The 17,106-nt window shown below is 35.0% G+C and overlaps 1 protein-coding gene across 2 annotated transcripts in view; it reads left to right on the top strand.

The window, feature by feature from the left end:
• The window catches only part of TBC1D15 (TBC1 domain family member 15), a 40,596-nt gene that overhangs the window by 20,018 nt on the left and 3,472 nt on the right, over window positions 1-17,106 (top strand). For both annotated transcript variants that reach the window (XM_032220872.1, XM_032220871.1), the window contains exons 6-14: window positions 2,310-2,403; window positions 4,203-4,400; window positions 4,506-4,634; window positions 6,246-6,349; window positions 6,981-7,075; window positions 10,337-10,453; window positions 10,860-10,960; window positions 12,567-12,666; window positions 13,948-14,045. In XM_032220872.1, the coding sequence (XP_032076763.1) occupies window positions 2,310-2,403; window positions 4,203-4,400; window positions 4,506-4,634; window positions 6,246-6,349; window positions 6,981-7,075; window positions 10,337-10,453; window positions 10,860-10,960; window positions 12,567-12,666; window positions 13,948-14,045 (1,036 nt within the window). The remainder of the gene's footprint in view (window positions 1-2,309; window positions 2,404-4,202; window positions 4,401-4,505; window positions 4,635-6,245; window positions 6,350-6,980; window positions 7,076-10,336; window positions 10,454-10,859; window positions 10,961-12,566; window positions 12,667-13,947; window positions 14,046-17,106) is intronic.

The following is a 17,106-nucleotide window of genomic DNA, read 5'->3' as shown; positions in this document are numbered from 1 at the left end:
TAAGGAGCCACAAGAGCTGGATAAAATTTTACAGGGAACCGAAGAAAAATTGATTAAAACAATATCATTACTTATTAAAATTTAAAATGGAAGAAGAAACCGTGAAAGAAACAATAACATGGGCGATAAACTTTGGGTATAGAATTGACGGAATGGGAAAAAATTTGGGAAATAAACTACAAATTAACGATGGTAACAGCTTATAGAGAGAACATGTACAAGATGTTCTACAGATGGCACTTTCCACCAGCGAGAATTGCAAAAATGTTCCCAGAGTGTTCACCTATCTGCTGGAAGTGCAACAAACGACATGGAACATACTACCATACGTGGTAGACGTGAACAGCTGCGAAAAAATATTGGAAAAAAAATAAAAGATTGGCTACAGGAGATTACTAGACATCAAATTGCACTAAAACCTGAATTATTTTTTTAGGGATTATAAAAGGAAATTATGAAAAAAATACTAGTTACTTAATTTTACACATCGTTACGGCAGCGAGAATTATATTCACATAAAACTGGAAAAATAATTATATACCAACAGAAGAAAATGTAATTAAAAAAATATTGGAATGTGCAGAGATGGATAGGCTCACAAAAGAACTAAAAGAGAAATACAAATCTGAATACTACTCCGTATGGGATTTATTGTACAATTGGCTAGAGGAAAGGAGGGGAAAAGCAGGAAAGCAAAAAATAAAGGAAGAAAGATCAACAAAACAATAGACAATTACAAAACAGGAAAAGGATTAAAAGATTAAAATATGAGATAGACTATAGCAAATAAATATTACACAAAATGATGTAAATGTAGTAAAAACTGTTACACATAGAATATATAGAATATTACATATAGAATGAAAAAAAATGTATGAAATAATGTAAATGCACAAATATATAAAGTCATAGTTATAAAAGATTTAATATATAGTATACAAAATGACATAAATGTAGTAAAAACTGCTATACATAGAACATATAGAATATTATATATAGAATGAAAAAATGAAATAATGTAAATGCACAAATATATAAAGTCATAGTTATAAAAGATTTAATATATTATATAGTATACAAAATGACATAAATGTAGTAAAAACTGTTACACATAGAATATATAGAATAGTAGTAGTGCTATACATAGAACATATAGAATATTATATATAAAATGAAATAATGTATGAAATAATGTAAATGCACAAATATATGAAGTCATAGTTATGAAAGATTTATTGGTATAGATAAAACAGACAAAACAGGTAAAAAAATGTGGGTAGTTTTTTTGACACTGAGAAATCTTCAGTGTGAAGCTTTCTAAAGCATGACATTAGACTACAGCAAGAGGAGTAGTGGAGTGTTGGTTGTTGGATGGAGTGAGCTTTGAATCCATATCTGATTCTGCAGAAGCTTAAAATCAGCCACTGACCATCCATAATTGAATATTTATGTTCTCTCCTGCACTTACGATGAGAATGATTCATTTTCAAAGAAAAACCAGAAAAGCTAAATAATGTTTTTTCTTTAATTTATCCCTATAAAGCTTTGAATATGATGTATTACTCTTATTGACCAACTCAACAACTTTATTAATCATTGGTTCCAAATTTAAAAATTAAATTGATGAGAAAAAATAAATAAATATTGGGGATAGGGGGTTAAGTTAATGATGCTGGAGCAGTCCATATGTCCATAGTAGCAGTAATGTAAATAATGCTCTGAGCAAGTTAAGTAGTTATCATTTATGGTAAATCTAGGTAAAGCCACGTTTATTTAAAATGCATCTTAAGGGGTTTTCAGTTTGATAGTTAGGGTTAGGCATGACTCAGTACAACTTTTGTTTCCTGTGCCATATTAGCCAATCACAGTTTTTGTTTATTAACATCCCATTTTCAGAAGGCCAAGATATAATCTTCTGTTGAATTTCATATCCTCTGTCACAGATGCATCCACTCACGTTAGTATTGAAGAGTGATAAGATTTATTAAAAGGCTTTAATAACAGAATAGGTGATAGTCCCCCCTCCCCCGGATATTAAAAATACTAGTATTTTGTTTCAGAAACTGGCAGTAGTGAATTTAAGTTTAAAGGGTAACAATCAAGTATTTTCAACTTCATCACTAGTAATGTAATGTATGCGTAGAAAACACATGCATATCTACTTAAAGTATTATATGATCGGTTTGTAATCTGTAACTGCTGTTTTTTTTTTCAAATGCAAGTTTTATAGTTATCCTTAGCTTATCCCAAAGTAGGAAATAGAATTATAGAAGGAAATGTAGAAAAATATGCTTTTTTTCCCTTCTCAGATCTGAACAGGATAAAAGGGTTCTTGTGAACTATCAGAGTATTTCACAATCCTTTGAAAATCTCCTTGATGAACCAACTTGTGGCTTAATTCAGGTTAGTATAGTGTAAAAATTAAATGTAAGATTTAAGATATTAAAATAGCTGGTGTTTTTTTGAAAAAAACAAAAATCCAGGAGTGGGTGGTGGGATGGGAGAGGCCAAAAGCAGTAAGGAAAAGCTTCCAACTTGATTAAGTTTTATAAAAAGCCTAATATGGATACAGTCATATACAAAAGAACCCCTGAAATCTGGAAAGAATGAATTAACTAACATATATTAATAAGCTTGGTGTATAAAGCAAGGAAGCCAAGCAGTAGCTAGAGTGAGGAGAAAAGAGTTTACATACTACAAAATATTTGTATACAGTTGCTGTTCTCCTGAAGGTGGAAACATATCTGTAGAGTATATACCCATTGCTGACAAGAAGAGTAGTACAAGGCAAAGACATCATCTGAAGACAAATGGTTTCAGATCCTTCACTGGAAGTTTCTGAGACTAAAGGTGAAAGCAAAGTCAACTGAGCAGAGCCATGGGCAAATGTTGTAAAAAGTATGTTGCATCAGTAACAGATTGAATAGTATTGCCCTGTTGTGTTGGCATCACAGCTTATGCAACGTACCTTTATACACCAATTAAACAGCTATCTGATACCTTATATAGAAGATCTTCCAGGTAGACTAAGTAATGTCCAGCATCTCTCTACCATTGTCTTCACACTGGGATATTGACAAGAAAGAACCATTAAAGAAGTCAAGGGTAAACCTCCCCCAAACCTCTCTATAATATGGCAGGTTGTCTGCTTTTAATTCCATTTAATGACAGAGTGATATACTCACAGCACTCCTCTAGGGAAGGAAATCTAACAGCTGTCCTTTCCTAATCTGGGAATTGGGATGGGAAAGAGAAGGGGGAGCACTCCAAAGAGAGGCTAATACTGCAGTGATAGCCAGCTTTCATATGTATGGTTCTTCAGGGTGGAACCTTACATAAAAAGGAATGCTTTCTGTATTTTATGGATTGTGTAGATCTGTAATGGAGAAGTTGATCTATTAGGTAACTTAAATCCCGTGGCACGACAAAACCGCGCTCGTCAAAATAGCGGTGATAAAACCGCATCGCTAAAGCCGCGACGTCATCACCGCGCGTTATTACTGCCGCGACAACAGCACGGCGACGGAAGGGAGCTTTAAAACAGCGCGGCGGCAGAAAGCCGATTTAAATTAAGGTAAGGGTTAGGATTAGGTTTAGGGGTTAGGTTTAGGGTTAGGTTTAGGGTTAGGTTTAGGGTTAGGTTTAGGGTTAGGTTTAGGGTTAGGTTTAGGGTTAGGTTTAGGGTTAGGTTTAGGGTTAGGTTTAGGGTTAGGTTTAGGGTGCTGAGTGCTTCGGAAGGCGTGGATTTGCCCTCCGCGATTATGTCATCGCGGTAGGGTCGCGTTTTTCCTTAGCGCTTCGAACGGCGCGGATTTGCCCTCCGCACTTATGTCGGCGCAGATAAGGGCTTCGCGGTTTTGTGGTGGAACCCTTAAATCCAGATTGTTCTAAATTTTATGTGTCAGTAGTAAGATATTGTAACTGGCTATATAGCTAATTGGCAGCCAGCATTATTGTGTATAGCCCATGATACACAGCATCCTGTCTGCAAAATTCTGCATCAGTTGCAAATTCTACATGAAGTATTCAAGTTAGGCTTCTTAATTCAGCTTCATAAACCCACACACACAGACATACAGACACACAGACACACCATATTTTAATGTAATATTGTGTTGAATCTTGTCTTCATCATAGTACCTCCCCAATTCTTCATATATTCATGCATCAATCCAAATAAACTTTACCTTTGTTTTTCTTAGAAATTGAAAAAGGATCCTTACATAACAACAATGGGAGGATTTTCCAAAGTGACAAACTATATTTTTGATAGCTTACGAGGAAATGAGTCAGTAAATCAGCAGCGACCTCCATCAGAAATGGCAGATTTCATTAGTGATGCAATTCCGGGACTAAAAATAAATCAACAGGAAGAACCAGGATTCGAAGTCATTACACGTGTGAGTTTTAAATTGTTGGGAATTTAGATGGTAACAGGACATTCATCTGATGGTTTTAAAATTAATGTCTGGGCAATAATGTAACATATTTGTAATGCATCTTAGATTGATTTAGGAAAACGACCCGAAGCTCATAGAAAGCAACCAGTATCAATTGAAGAGTGGACTAAGAATATGGATTCTGAAGGAAGAATATTGAATGTAGACGCTATGAAACAAATGATATTCAGAGGGGTAATATCTTAAAAAGTTATCTCTTTTTTATTAATTTTTTATTGTTTTTAAAATAGTGACACAAAAGAAACAGAAAAAATTGCAAAGATGAAAGTGCATATATTGTCAAAGAAAAGTAAAACACATGAAGTGCTTTTAAAGAAAATTAAAAAAATACAACAAAGGAAATTAAAAAGGAATAACAGTACATTTCATTTTAACAGTAAATTTCAATTCTACATATAGTTGTCTAATGCAATACTATTACATCTGTGTCAAAAACATCAAAATGCTTCTATGGTGAAAAGATTTGACGGTGACATCACTGTTGCCTAGAGGGATGCCCAGTTCAGGGCTCCTTTTGTTTCCCAATTAAATTGCCCACCAAAGTGGCACTTTTTTATCTACTCATGGTTTCTCGCTTTCAAACTGCTGTGTCAGCAGGAGTTGGATTGTGTGATGGGAGCTCACCCTGCCCCGCGGCAACAATTTAAATGCAACCGGATTGGAGTTTGGAAGTTGCATTTCCCCCCTTGCTGGAAAAGCGTTTGGATTCCCCCCCTCACTTGCTTGAAAAGCATTTGGATTCCTCCCTCCCCAAAATGTGACAGGTCAACACAAGGGCCACAGTAAAGTTAAACACAACCAGGTTGGGGTGTGGAGGTGTAGAGCTATTGGGGAAGATAATGATAATTAATTGAATCAAAGTAACGGAGCCAAAAAGCCTCCTGTCTTTTCAATGTTGTTTTGTCCTGCCACATTTTGGGGAGGGGAGAATCCAAATGGTTTTCAAGCAATTGGGGGGGGGGATCGAAAGGCTTTTCAGGCAAGTGGGAGTGGGGAATCTAAAGGGTTTTTCAGCGGGGGGGGGGAGGATGCAACCTCCACACACCAACCCAGTTGCGTTTAACTTTCCTGTGGCCCTTGTGTTGTCCTGTCACATTTTGGGGGGAGAAGGGGGATGCAAACGGTTTTCTAGCTTAGACCGAGGCGGCTGGGTGGAGAAACAAACCCCAGAGAGGAAACTCGATATGCTCTGATATATAGAGATGAAATATTAGTAAAAGATGTGAAGTAAACAATTGATCACATCTACTGGTCTATCTCCATATCACTTGAACAGCTGCCTAAATCTTTCAAAGTAAAGACAAAACTTCCTTTGTTACTGTACTTCATAATTATTTTAAAATAAATTTTAAATCACTGAAATGCAATGGTTTGATAACTATCAACTGTAGGAAGTAATATTACTTCTAGAGAATTCTCGGTGTAAAACCTGATGATACAAGCTAAGGGAAACAGGGAGGTTACTGAGAGAGATAATATGGAAACCAAGTGTTGGAAGGACAGATTATTAATTTTTTATTCGTAAATAGTGCTGTAAAATTAAGTCTGGGAAACCAAAATGAGCATTAAAAAGATAGAAAATAAGCCTTCTTGTAAGTTTCACCTTGACTACCTTACAAGAAATGAAACAAAGAACTTTGAGCAAAGAACCCAGAGAAATTGTAAGTAGTAGTTAAGGATGGTAGTGCTACCCTTACCGAATGACTTGGTTTCTTTGTTCCTGGTCTTCATGTTTTATTTATAAAGGGTCTAGTTTTACCTTTATCCCTTTTTTTTTTGTCCAAGGGGCTTTGTCATGCTTTGAGGAAGGAAGTATGGAAATTCCTCTTGGGTTACTATTCATGGAATAGTACAAGGGAGGAGAGGACAAGTATGCAGAAAAGGAAAACGTAAGCATGATATATTAAAATAGTGACACGGTAGTGGCACGTTTAAGCAGAAAGCGGCAAAATTGTGGTGGCTGGATGTCATACCTTTCTGCGGGATTGGAGAAGATGGCTTCTGTTAGTTGGCTAATGACATCAGGAGTGGTTATACTGAGATTTGGGCATGTGGAGTTGTTTCTTTTTGGGTATGTTAAATCTAAGATTTGCACACTGATTTTATTTTGCCAATTATCACGGCAATAATAATAGTTTGCTGGTTTGCTAGCAAAGTTCTGTTATATTTTTTATGATATCTTAGCCCACCCCAAAAGAGAAGTGGACCCATTGTCCATTCCTTCACTAAATATGTGCAACCAGGCTTTAGAATCAGGATATCTGTCATATGTTTGGAGGACAGTATTAAATATTATCACCCTAGATTCTGAAGTTATAGTTTGTGTTCTTAAAGAATTATATAATTTAAAGACTAAGCAAAAGTCATAAAAGTATAAATGTTATTCCCACGCAAAGTAGTAACTATCAACTAGTTACTTGCAACTGAAAAAATGTGAACTATCTTTTTTTTCTTTTTAATGCTTCATATTTCAAATTACACAATATCTTTAGATGCTTTCTGATTTTTGTAATTCTTCAGAGATGAGTATTTCAGGATGAAGCTTCAGTGGAAATCTGTCAGCGAAGAACAAGAAAAAAGAAACTGTAGACTGAGGGATTACAGAAGTCTTATTGGTAATTTTTAGAAGCATAACTTTTCATACAATCCAAATATTAAAGATAAATGTTTTTCCTATTAGATGAAAATATATTGTATATTTTTAAAAAAATATTTCAGACCCTCAAAGTTGCTCGATTCGTTTCCCTTCCTTGTTATCTTTCCATGTAAACAGATAACTTCCTAAGGAGATGTACAATATAAACTAACAATATACAGGTGAAACTCAAAAAATTAGAATATCGTGCAAAAGTTCATTTATTTCAGTAATGCAACTTAAAAGGTGAAATTAATATATGAGATAAGACTCATTACATGCAAAGCAAGATAGTTCAAGCCGTGATTTGTCATAATTGTGATGGTTATGGCGTACAGCTCATGAAAACCCCAAATCCACCATCTCAGAAAATTAGATTATTACATGCAATCAATAAAACAAGGATTGTACATAGAACAATATCGGACCTCTGAAAAGTATAAACATGCATATGTACTCAGTACTTGGTTTGGCCCCTTTTGCAGCAATTACTGCCTCAATGCGGCATTTTAAGTTGCATTACTGAAATAAATGAACTTTTGCACGATATTCTAATTTTTTGAGTTTCACCTGTAATGACCTCAGTCCATTCATGCATTTTTTGTTATAGTTATTTCAGTATGCTAAATTAAACTGTTTTTTTTAGTCTGGAATACAAAGCAATATCATTTTAAAAGCTCTATAAGAGGCTCTTCTGCTTGCTTGTTTATTTAATTAATCTATACAGATGCCCATTTGCCATGTAACAAATAATGAAAAATAACAATAATAAACCAACAATTATAAATATATTGCACTGAAGACAAATGTTTACATTCAAGCACTTGAAATTCACAAAACCTCCTGATTCAGTATCTAGGGGAAGAGCCAGGTCTTTAAAGCCTTTCAGAAAAGGCAAGTGGGGTCAGAGTCATCTGGATCTCGGGGGAAATCTTGTTCCAAAAGACAGGCATTGAGACAGAGAAGGCATGTCTCCTGGGTCCTGCAAGATGACACTGCTTGAGTGATGGGACCTGGATTATGCCAACCCTCTGAAATCTTATTTCAAGTGGAACCACCGCTATACAAGCATTGGCATAAAGACAACACATTACTTTGCAGTAGGTTTCAATGAAAATCAGATTGTCATGGTGTGAATCATATGGCATATTCAGTGGCAGAAAAGCATCTAAACATTCAGCATAGCAATAATTAAGTTACATGATATGATAAAGTTCCCCATTGATGTCATTTGATGTCAGAACAAGAGTCACTTTGGTGTAATGGTTAAGTCATAGGCTAGAAACCACGAGACCATGAATCCTGCCTTAGGCATAAAGCCAGCTAGGTGACCTTGGCCAGTAAATTTTCCTCACCCCTAAGAAGGAAGCAGTGGCAAATGACTTCTGAAAAACTTAGCCAAGAAAACTGCAGTCAGTTGTTCAGTCAGTCTCTGAGAATTGGATATTATTGAAAGGAAGAAAAATAATAATCAGAACATCCAATTGGAACCCCAACAAAATTTAAACTTGATTGCATATAATTTTATTACCATTAAATATAAAGCCACACCATATACCCAGAGTTTGAGTCACATTTCACATATTTAAAGTAGATCCAAATAAGATTTGTTTCATTGATTTTTTTTTGTTTTAATCACAACTTTCTATAAAATGTAACATTTAGAAAGTGTTTGGAAATTTGTTTACTGGTAATCCACACTGGTTACTTAGCAATTGTTTAAAATTATGATGGTTCCCCCAACCATCAACCTCTAACCATCAACTACGCATCAAATTTTGAAGTTTCAGTATCGCCCTGCCCCATGGTCACATGACTGCATTTTGGGCAGTCAGCAGCCGTCCTGCGTTTATGGCCACTTGCAGTGCCCTGTAATCATGTGCCTATGATTTACAACAGATTTGATGAAAATGAGTGTTTACTTCCAGTTTCCAATAAAAACTGCCCCATGGTGAATTGTGGGTTCACTTAATGATTGTGTTGTTTGCTTAACATTGTGAAAAAGGGTCAGTTCACATCATGGTCACTCATCTTGTGACTGTCACAACTTAAAAGTATAATTCCCAGGCTCAATTTTAACTCAAGAACTATCTTTATTAGAAATAATTTTGAGACAATATTTTTTCTTTCAAATTACTAAATTTTTAACAGTTGTTTTAATGCCTTTATTTTGCTAGCTATTTCAAGCTCAGCAGTTTTAAAAATGGAAATTCAATGATATACTGTATTTTTTGGAGTGTAAGATACACCTTTTTCCCTCAAAAAAAGAGGCTGAAAATCTGGGTGCGTCTTATACATCAAATACAGAATTTTTTGCCTCTCAAAGCCCCGCTCCCTTCACAAAAATGGCCGTGCATACACTTATGGAGGCTTTCAGACAGTTCCTGGGGGCTGGAGAAGGCAGAAATGAGCAAAAAAGGGGCCGTTTTTTGCCCCCTAGCCCCCAGCAGCACTCTATAAGCCTCCATAAGGCTATGCATGCAATTTTATTTGACAAAAAATGTGCCCATTTTCGTGAAAAATGGCCCGGTGTTTGCTTGTTTTTGCCCCCCCCCATCCGCGCAAGGCTGCAAGTCCCCCCCCCCCCCCAAGGCTTTTCATGCCTTTAAAAAAAGTTTTTGGGAGGTTTGCAGAGTGCAAAAATTTTGTTTTTCCTTTTGGAAAGCCCTTTAACTGATTTATGAGAATTACATTGAGCAGGTGCTGTGCCAACAGAAACAAAGTCTTAGGTGCTGCAGATTGTCAGCGATTTCTTTCTCCAGCACATGGATAAATACACCTGGAAACATCTACCTACCTACCTACCTACCTACTTTCTCCCTCTCTCTCCCTATCAATCAACTGTATTTCTCTCTTCCCCCTCTATCTACCAACCTATCTACTCTCTCTCCCTCCCTATCTACTGTATTTGTCTCTCTCTCTCTCTTTCTATTTCTCTCTCTCTATCCCTCTACCTACCTACTGTATTTATCTCTCTAGCTCTCTCTATTTCTTTTTCTCTCTAACTCTCTCTCTCTCCCCCCCTTTATCTACCTACCTACCTAACTACTCTCTCTCCCTATCTACCTACTGTATTTCTCTCTCTTTCTCTCCCTCTCTATCCCTCTATCTACCTACCTATATTTTTTTTAAATGGCCTCTTCAAAACCTTGGTGCATCTTATACTCCGCTGCATCTTATACTCTGAAAAATACGGTAGACTTCAAGCTGTTTTGAATTAAATCTAGGTTTTTTTTCCTAGAAAAGGATGTAAACAGAACTGATAGAACAAATAAATTTTATGAGGGTCAAGATAATCCTGGATTGATACTGCTTCATGACATTTTGATGACATATTGTATGTATGACTTTGATCTGGGTAAGTAAAGCTTTATCTTTTATTGACCTTTTGAATTATTATTTCTTGAAATTATTCAAAGACAGTCTCATGTATTCAATTTTAAAATTTTAATTAAGAGACGTAAGAAAAAGAGTAAATTATATTAGGTAACATGTTAAAATGCAGACTATATTTATAGCATATTTATAGTGTACCCTGTTATGAAGGAGGTCCAGTACTATTAGGCATACTTACTTTTAATACTTTATAAAGTACTTATTGAAATGTATTATAAGTTTTTAAATTGTATTTAGTTCTATATCTTGTGTGTGTGTGTGTAGAAGGATATCTATTCTAAGTGTTCTTAATTCCAGAATTAGTCACCTGAGAAAAGAGAAATGTTCAACAATTCATTTTTTTCTTTTCTTTTTTCTTTTCTTTTAAGGATATGTTCAAGGAATGAGTGACTTACTTTCACCTATTTTATATGTGATGGAGAATGAAGTGGATGCTTTCTGGTGCTTCACATTGTACATGGATCAAATGGTAAATAGTTTCACCTTCTATATTATTATTCTATTAAGTTAAGACTGAAAAATATTATTTCCTTATGTCACCTGCTCTGATTCTTCATATTATATTTCTTACTTAGTAGTATATTCAGAAATAAAGTGTTAAAATTGCTACATGAAGTCAGAAGCAGATTAAATATTCTGAATTATATCTATATAGTCAAAGTGCAAAAATGGATTTTTAAAAGGAATCGATACATATAATTTATGACTCTTCAATTAGTTACTTGAATCTTACATTGTAGTTGATCATTATTATATTTGTATTTAAGTCTAAGAACTATTGCCTAATTTTTTCTTCTTCCCTCCTGAGCTGTTTTCCTATGTCCCATTTAGATTATAAACTAGTAGATGGCAACTCTTGGATTTTGCCAAACATTTGTAAGCTGTTCTGGCTCTCTGTGGCTGAATAATAGAGTAAAATGCTTAGAATATCTGAAATCAGACATAGTGATGTGTTTAATGCTTGTTTACAAGGATTTTGACCTAAGATGCAGTATTAGTATAACTGTAGCTTTATTAATGCTAAATCATAACAAGAAGGAAGGGTACAATACTATTTTGAGAATTGTTATTGTTGTTCTTTCTGCTGAAAAGAATGAAACCCTTACAAGGTTTGTTCATTCATAAATGTAAATGAACTTTCATCTATGTATAGGTATAGCTATATACCTCTGTGTGTGTGTGTGTGTGTGTGTGTGCGCGCGTGTGCGTGTGAGAGGGAGGGAGGGGGGGGGAGAGAGAGAATGTACATACATCATTTACATTTTTATTTAAAGCCAGCAATTCAGCATACACAATGGAATTTTGTGTTCATTATAATGCAGATAATTATTTATAAATTATTATCATGTAATAATACTAACATCTGTAATCTGTTAATGTTATTTATCCCAATTATTTTCAGAATACAGTTGTCATACATTTTGTGTACATGTGTATAACTTCAGTGGATTCACATATATGGAGAGTCATATGCAAATACATCTGGACAGGGTTTATGACAACTCACCACAGCCAACTTGCTTCAGCCAACAATTACTAGTTTAAATAATTAAATTGAAGTGTTGAATTGTCTTGCAATGAGTTGTCCCACAGCAAGTTGGCTGTGATGAGTTGACTGTGGCTAGTTGTCCCATTCTGCCTGGCACATATAGTGCAATCTGTTTAGAAACAGATGGAGGTAGCTACACTTATCATAGTTTCATTTATGTTGCTATTGAATTAAATTATCATATAAATTGTGATATTAACTTCATCCTTGACATCCTTCTGATGCTTTCTCTCAAAACATGGTTGTGTCAGCAGACCTGGGAATCTCAAGGAAACAGCAATTTGATGAGATTGTTGCATTGTTTTTAACATCAGTTATCTCCACTATCTTGTTACTAATAACGTTGATGCCTTTTAATTAGTTTTTAACATTAGGATTTTATTATTGTTTTTATGTAAGGAGAGTTGCTTTATTATGAGATGTGGCTGTATAAATGTAATAGATAAACAACAAGACCAGAATTAGATTTAAACTTAAATACGTTTAAGATTCTGAGTATTCACATAAAATATTCTTTGTCATCAAGCATCAAAATTTCGAAGAGCAAATGCAAGGCATGAAGACACAGTTAATTCAACTGAGCACTTTACTTCGCTTATTAGATAGTGGATTCTGCAACTATTTGGGTATGTTTCCTTTTTTTTTGAAAAAAAAAGGGGGGGTTATTCTAGATAATTCTTTACACCATTTTCTTGCATCAATTATTTTCTTAGTTTTCAAGAGTCTTTGGTTTTAGATAGCAACCTTCTTTGTGCATAATTTTGACCCAAGGTTTTTTAACCATGGTTTATAGAGTGAATTGAATTGAATTGAATTTATTGCACTTATATGCAGCCCTTTTCCCCGGAGGGGACTCAGGGCGGCTCACAATCCAAGTCAGGGAAGGGGATACAGATAAGGGATAAAAAAACAAACAAAACAATACACAATTTAAAAGCACACAACAACCATACCATTCGAGGGGGGGGGCAAAAGCTCTTTAGCCCCAGGCCTGTCGGAACAGCCAGGTTTTAAGGGCTTTGCGGAAGGCCTGGAAGGTGGTGAGGGTTCGAATCTCCACGGGGAGCTCGTTCCAGAGGGTCGGAGCAGCCACAGAGAAGGCTCTCCTCTGGGTAGTCGCCAGCCGGCATTAGCCGGCGGATGGAATTCGGAGGAGGCCTAATCTGTGGGATCTAATCGGTCTATTGGAGGTAATTGGCAGCAGGCGGTCTCTCAAGTATGAGACCGTGGTTTGTAGAGCAAGCTATTCTGGTTCACACATCTCTAACCCTAAAAAGCAGTCTTTATGCCCTTAGGCATAAAGACTGCTTTTTAGGGTTAGAGATGTGTGAACCAGAACAGCTTGCTCTATGTGATTCAGATGACTGTTTCAGCCTATTTGTTTTATTCTATTTGTATTTATAGTTAAAATAACTTTAGGTATAACTTTGGATATTACTGTTTTGTCCTGAACTATAAATGAAACAGTTATGGCAATATTATATAAATTACCATATTTTTTGTTCCATAAGACGCACCCCCCCCCCCCAGTGGGTGCAAACGGTACTGGTCCTTTGGTGAATAGCAGCTGGGCCATGGTGGCGGGGTCCTTTTACAATACAGAACCCAGCCTCTTCTGTCTCTTTTCTGCAGTGCAGGAGTCAATAGACAGAGCTGGCACATGAGAGGACACCTATCAGGCTCCACCTGATATTTTTTTGTCTTGTTTTCCTTCTCTAAATCTAGGTACATCTAATGCCCCGGAGCATCTTATGGTCTGGTGTGTCTTATGGAGCGAAAAATAGAGTACTGTGTTTGTTCATAGCTTAATTATTTCACCCAAGATTTTCTTTCTAGTTGTCTTTTATTGTGAAGTTAAAATAACCTTCTAAGAAGACTTATGGATGTATTTCCTCCCATTTCTTTAGAATCTCAAGATTCAGGCTATCTTTATTTTTGTTTCCGATGGCTTCTAATAAGATTTAAAAGAGAATTTAGTTTTCAAGATATTCTTCGCTTATGGGAGGTAAGATGTATTTTATGGCAACAATTTACTTTTGATGCTCAACGAGAATGTTCAAGTTTTTAAAAACATACTGAATATTTCTTAACATTATCCTTTACTACATATAATCAAACAGCAAAAATAAATGAACTGAAAAAGCCAAAATCTTTGATATGGAAGACATAAAAACATGCTGCCATGCTATTTATTTATTTTTTTGTATTCCTGGTGCCAGCGGGTAATAATCCTGTTAGAAGGGTTTGCCTTTATTTTTTCTCAAAATGGTGACCTAGACCTTTTTTTATATGAAAAATAATTTTATCATTAAAAATGAATAAACTAAAACATACTTAGTATAGAAAAATTAGATAGAGGATACTCAAGATACAGATAGTGTTAATTTCTGAAAAGAAGAAATAAATTTTATGCGTACATTGAGATCAATACAATTTTCAAAGCAAACATTATATAATCCTGCAGAATCAAATTTTTAGTTTTTTTAATCACATAAAATGGAAATCATACCATTGTTACCTAATTGAAGGACAGAATCTGGAAAGAATCGTGTTTTCTGGAACAACCTAAGTCACATATATAGGTGGCTATAGCCATTTATCCTTGGAACTGATATCTGGTATTCAAGCTATCACACATCAAATCTAGGTCATGCCCATGTTCTTTCATTGCCTTCTTTTGAATCATACTGCTGAGTACTAGATGTAGAATTTTAGATGAGATCTAATGTAGAAATACGCCTTTTGAAAACTGTAGTTACGTTAACATACTCTTAAAATATTATTACTGTCCAGAGCCCCTCTATAAGATGGAAAGATAAGACGTTTGATAAATAAATAAAGTTATCTTTTTCAGCTTATCGAATAGTTCACATCTGAAATTTTTAGTATCTATCAAAATGAACAAGGTAAAGGTAGTTTTCCCTGTCTAGTCATGTCCGGCTCTAGGGCACAGTGCTTATCTCTGGTACTTGACTGAGGGAGCCAGCATTGTCCGAAGACATTTTCCGTGGTCATGTGACCAGCATGGATATATGTCAAAGATGCACACAATGCTGTTACCTTCCCACTGAAGTGGTAGTTATTAATCTGCTCACATTTTTGCATGCTTTTGAACTGCTAGGTGGGCAAGAGTAGGGGTAGGAATGGGAGCTCACCCCATTGTGTGGCACTCAGGCCACAAACCTGTTTTTTAACACTCCATTATTACCAGCATAAGGAGAACCTGCCTACCTTACTGGTTGTAAACCAATAATATTACTGTTTATTAGATTTTTTAATTCAACATATTTATTACAAGCGGCGTGGTGGCCTAGTAGTGAAGACACTTGCCTCCCACTTGGAATGTTGAGAGCTCAATCCTAGGTAGTGCAGATGTCTCTCTCTTAGGGCCCAAAGAAAAAAAATATCTGCTACAAATTCCATATGGCATCAGGAAGGGCATCCTGCTAGTAGGCACTCAGAATTCTTGTTTGTTTTTTTTCTTCTACTAAATATATATATATATATATATATATATATATATATATATATATATATATATATATATATATATATATATATATATATTCATTCTTAGTCATGCTGAAATAGTTTTGTTTCCTAACTGTCTACAGTATGTTACTTACCCTATTATGCCAATTTTTGTTTTTGTTCCCTGACTTTCTATAACCCATATAATAATTTTTAAGTCTCATTAGAGATATCTAATGTTAGTTGTAGATGGCTGATGCTAGCAGCATATTGATTGCTCTGCCTTTTTTCTTGTCAGGACCTTCAGAAAAAGCTGTAATAAGAAATGAGCTATATAGACAAAATTGCTCATAAATTATATAGATAAGGGTTTCATTAGAACTACCAACACTAAAATAGTCACAGACTTTAATGAAATCAATAATTAAAAGTTAGCCAACTATTTTTCTCCTGATGTGATTATCTCCCCAGAAAAAATAATAATTTAGTGACTGGATATTATAGATCTAATCAGTCTTAACTGACATGTAAACTGAATGATGATTCAGCTGAAATATCAAATACAGGCACACACAGCTTAAAGAAAATGTAAGAGATAAACTAATGCAGTGAGTTTTATTTAAAATAAATTGCATTTAATTTTATTTAAAAGATTTGTATGCTTGCCCTTCTTAACATAGGGATTTAGTCTTAGTGGAGGATTTTAGAAATAGTAATTGAAAGGCCAGTATGTGGTTATGTATTAAATTTTGGTATATTTTATGATGGACGCTTAAACAATTATAGTCAAATGAAAATGGAGATATGATGATGGTAACATGTTTAAATATTTGAATTCAAAAGCTTGAGTTAATATGGATTATGTTTGTTGACTGTGGAAGAGATGCACGAAAATCTTTTTGTAACCAACTGATATACTTTCTATAGCATGTAAAAAAGGATTGTGTTTATTTTAGATTAAAAATAAAAAAATATTAAAAAATATCAACATGATAGCCATGTCCAAAGCCCTGTACCCTGTTAAATGCCTTGCACATGCTCTGTAGCCTTGCTAAAAAGCTACTCACATTCTTAGATCTGAGAAACTCAGTGGGGGATGTTCCCTCTCATTAAAATGTCCTTAGAATGAAATCAATGAATGGCTAAGTGGTTTTACTTTTGCTTTCCAACTGGCAGTTTGCAGGCACCTGGGATGGGAATGTCATGTGAGTATCTGAGATACTGGACCATGGAGAAGAAATGTTGATCCAATCCAAAGGATTGGATATTGGATATTTGTCCCAGGAAATATTATCTCTTAAGCTTTATGTTAGGTGTAACAACACATTGTTAATTTATTTTTGCCTATATGACTCCCTTTTAAAATTGTTTTTATCTTGGCTTTATTACACAGCTTGGATGGATATCAGTATAAATAAAAAGAGAAGATGGTAATTTTATCTCCCCACTTATAAAGAAATACTTTCGTATTTAATCTTGAAACCAGTAGAATTTCTTATCCAAGCAGTGTTTGCATAGAGCAGGAGTGTCAAACTTGCATTGTCACTGTGGTGTCATGTGACGTATGGCAACTTTTTCACTCTTCACTAAACTGG

The sequence above is a fragment of the Thamnophis elegans genome, chromosome 7 (assembly GCF_009769535.1).
Source record: "Thamnophis elegans isolate rThaEle1 chromosome 7, rThaEle1.pri, whole genome shotgun sequence".
NCBI classification, from domain to species: domain Eukaryota; kingdom Metazoa; phylum Chordata; class Lepidosauria; order Squamata; family Colubridae; genus Thamnophis; species Thamnophis elegans.
The sequence above is the reverse complement of the archived record's forward strand: the minus strand, read 5'-3'. Positions and strand labels throughout refer to the sequence as shown.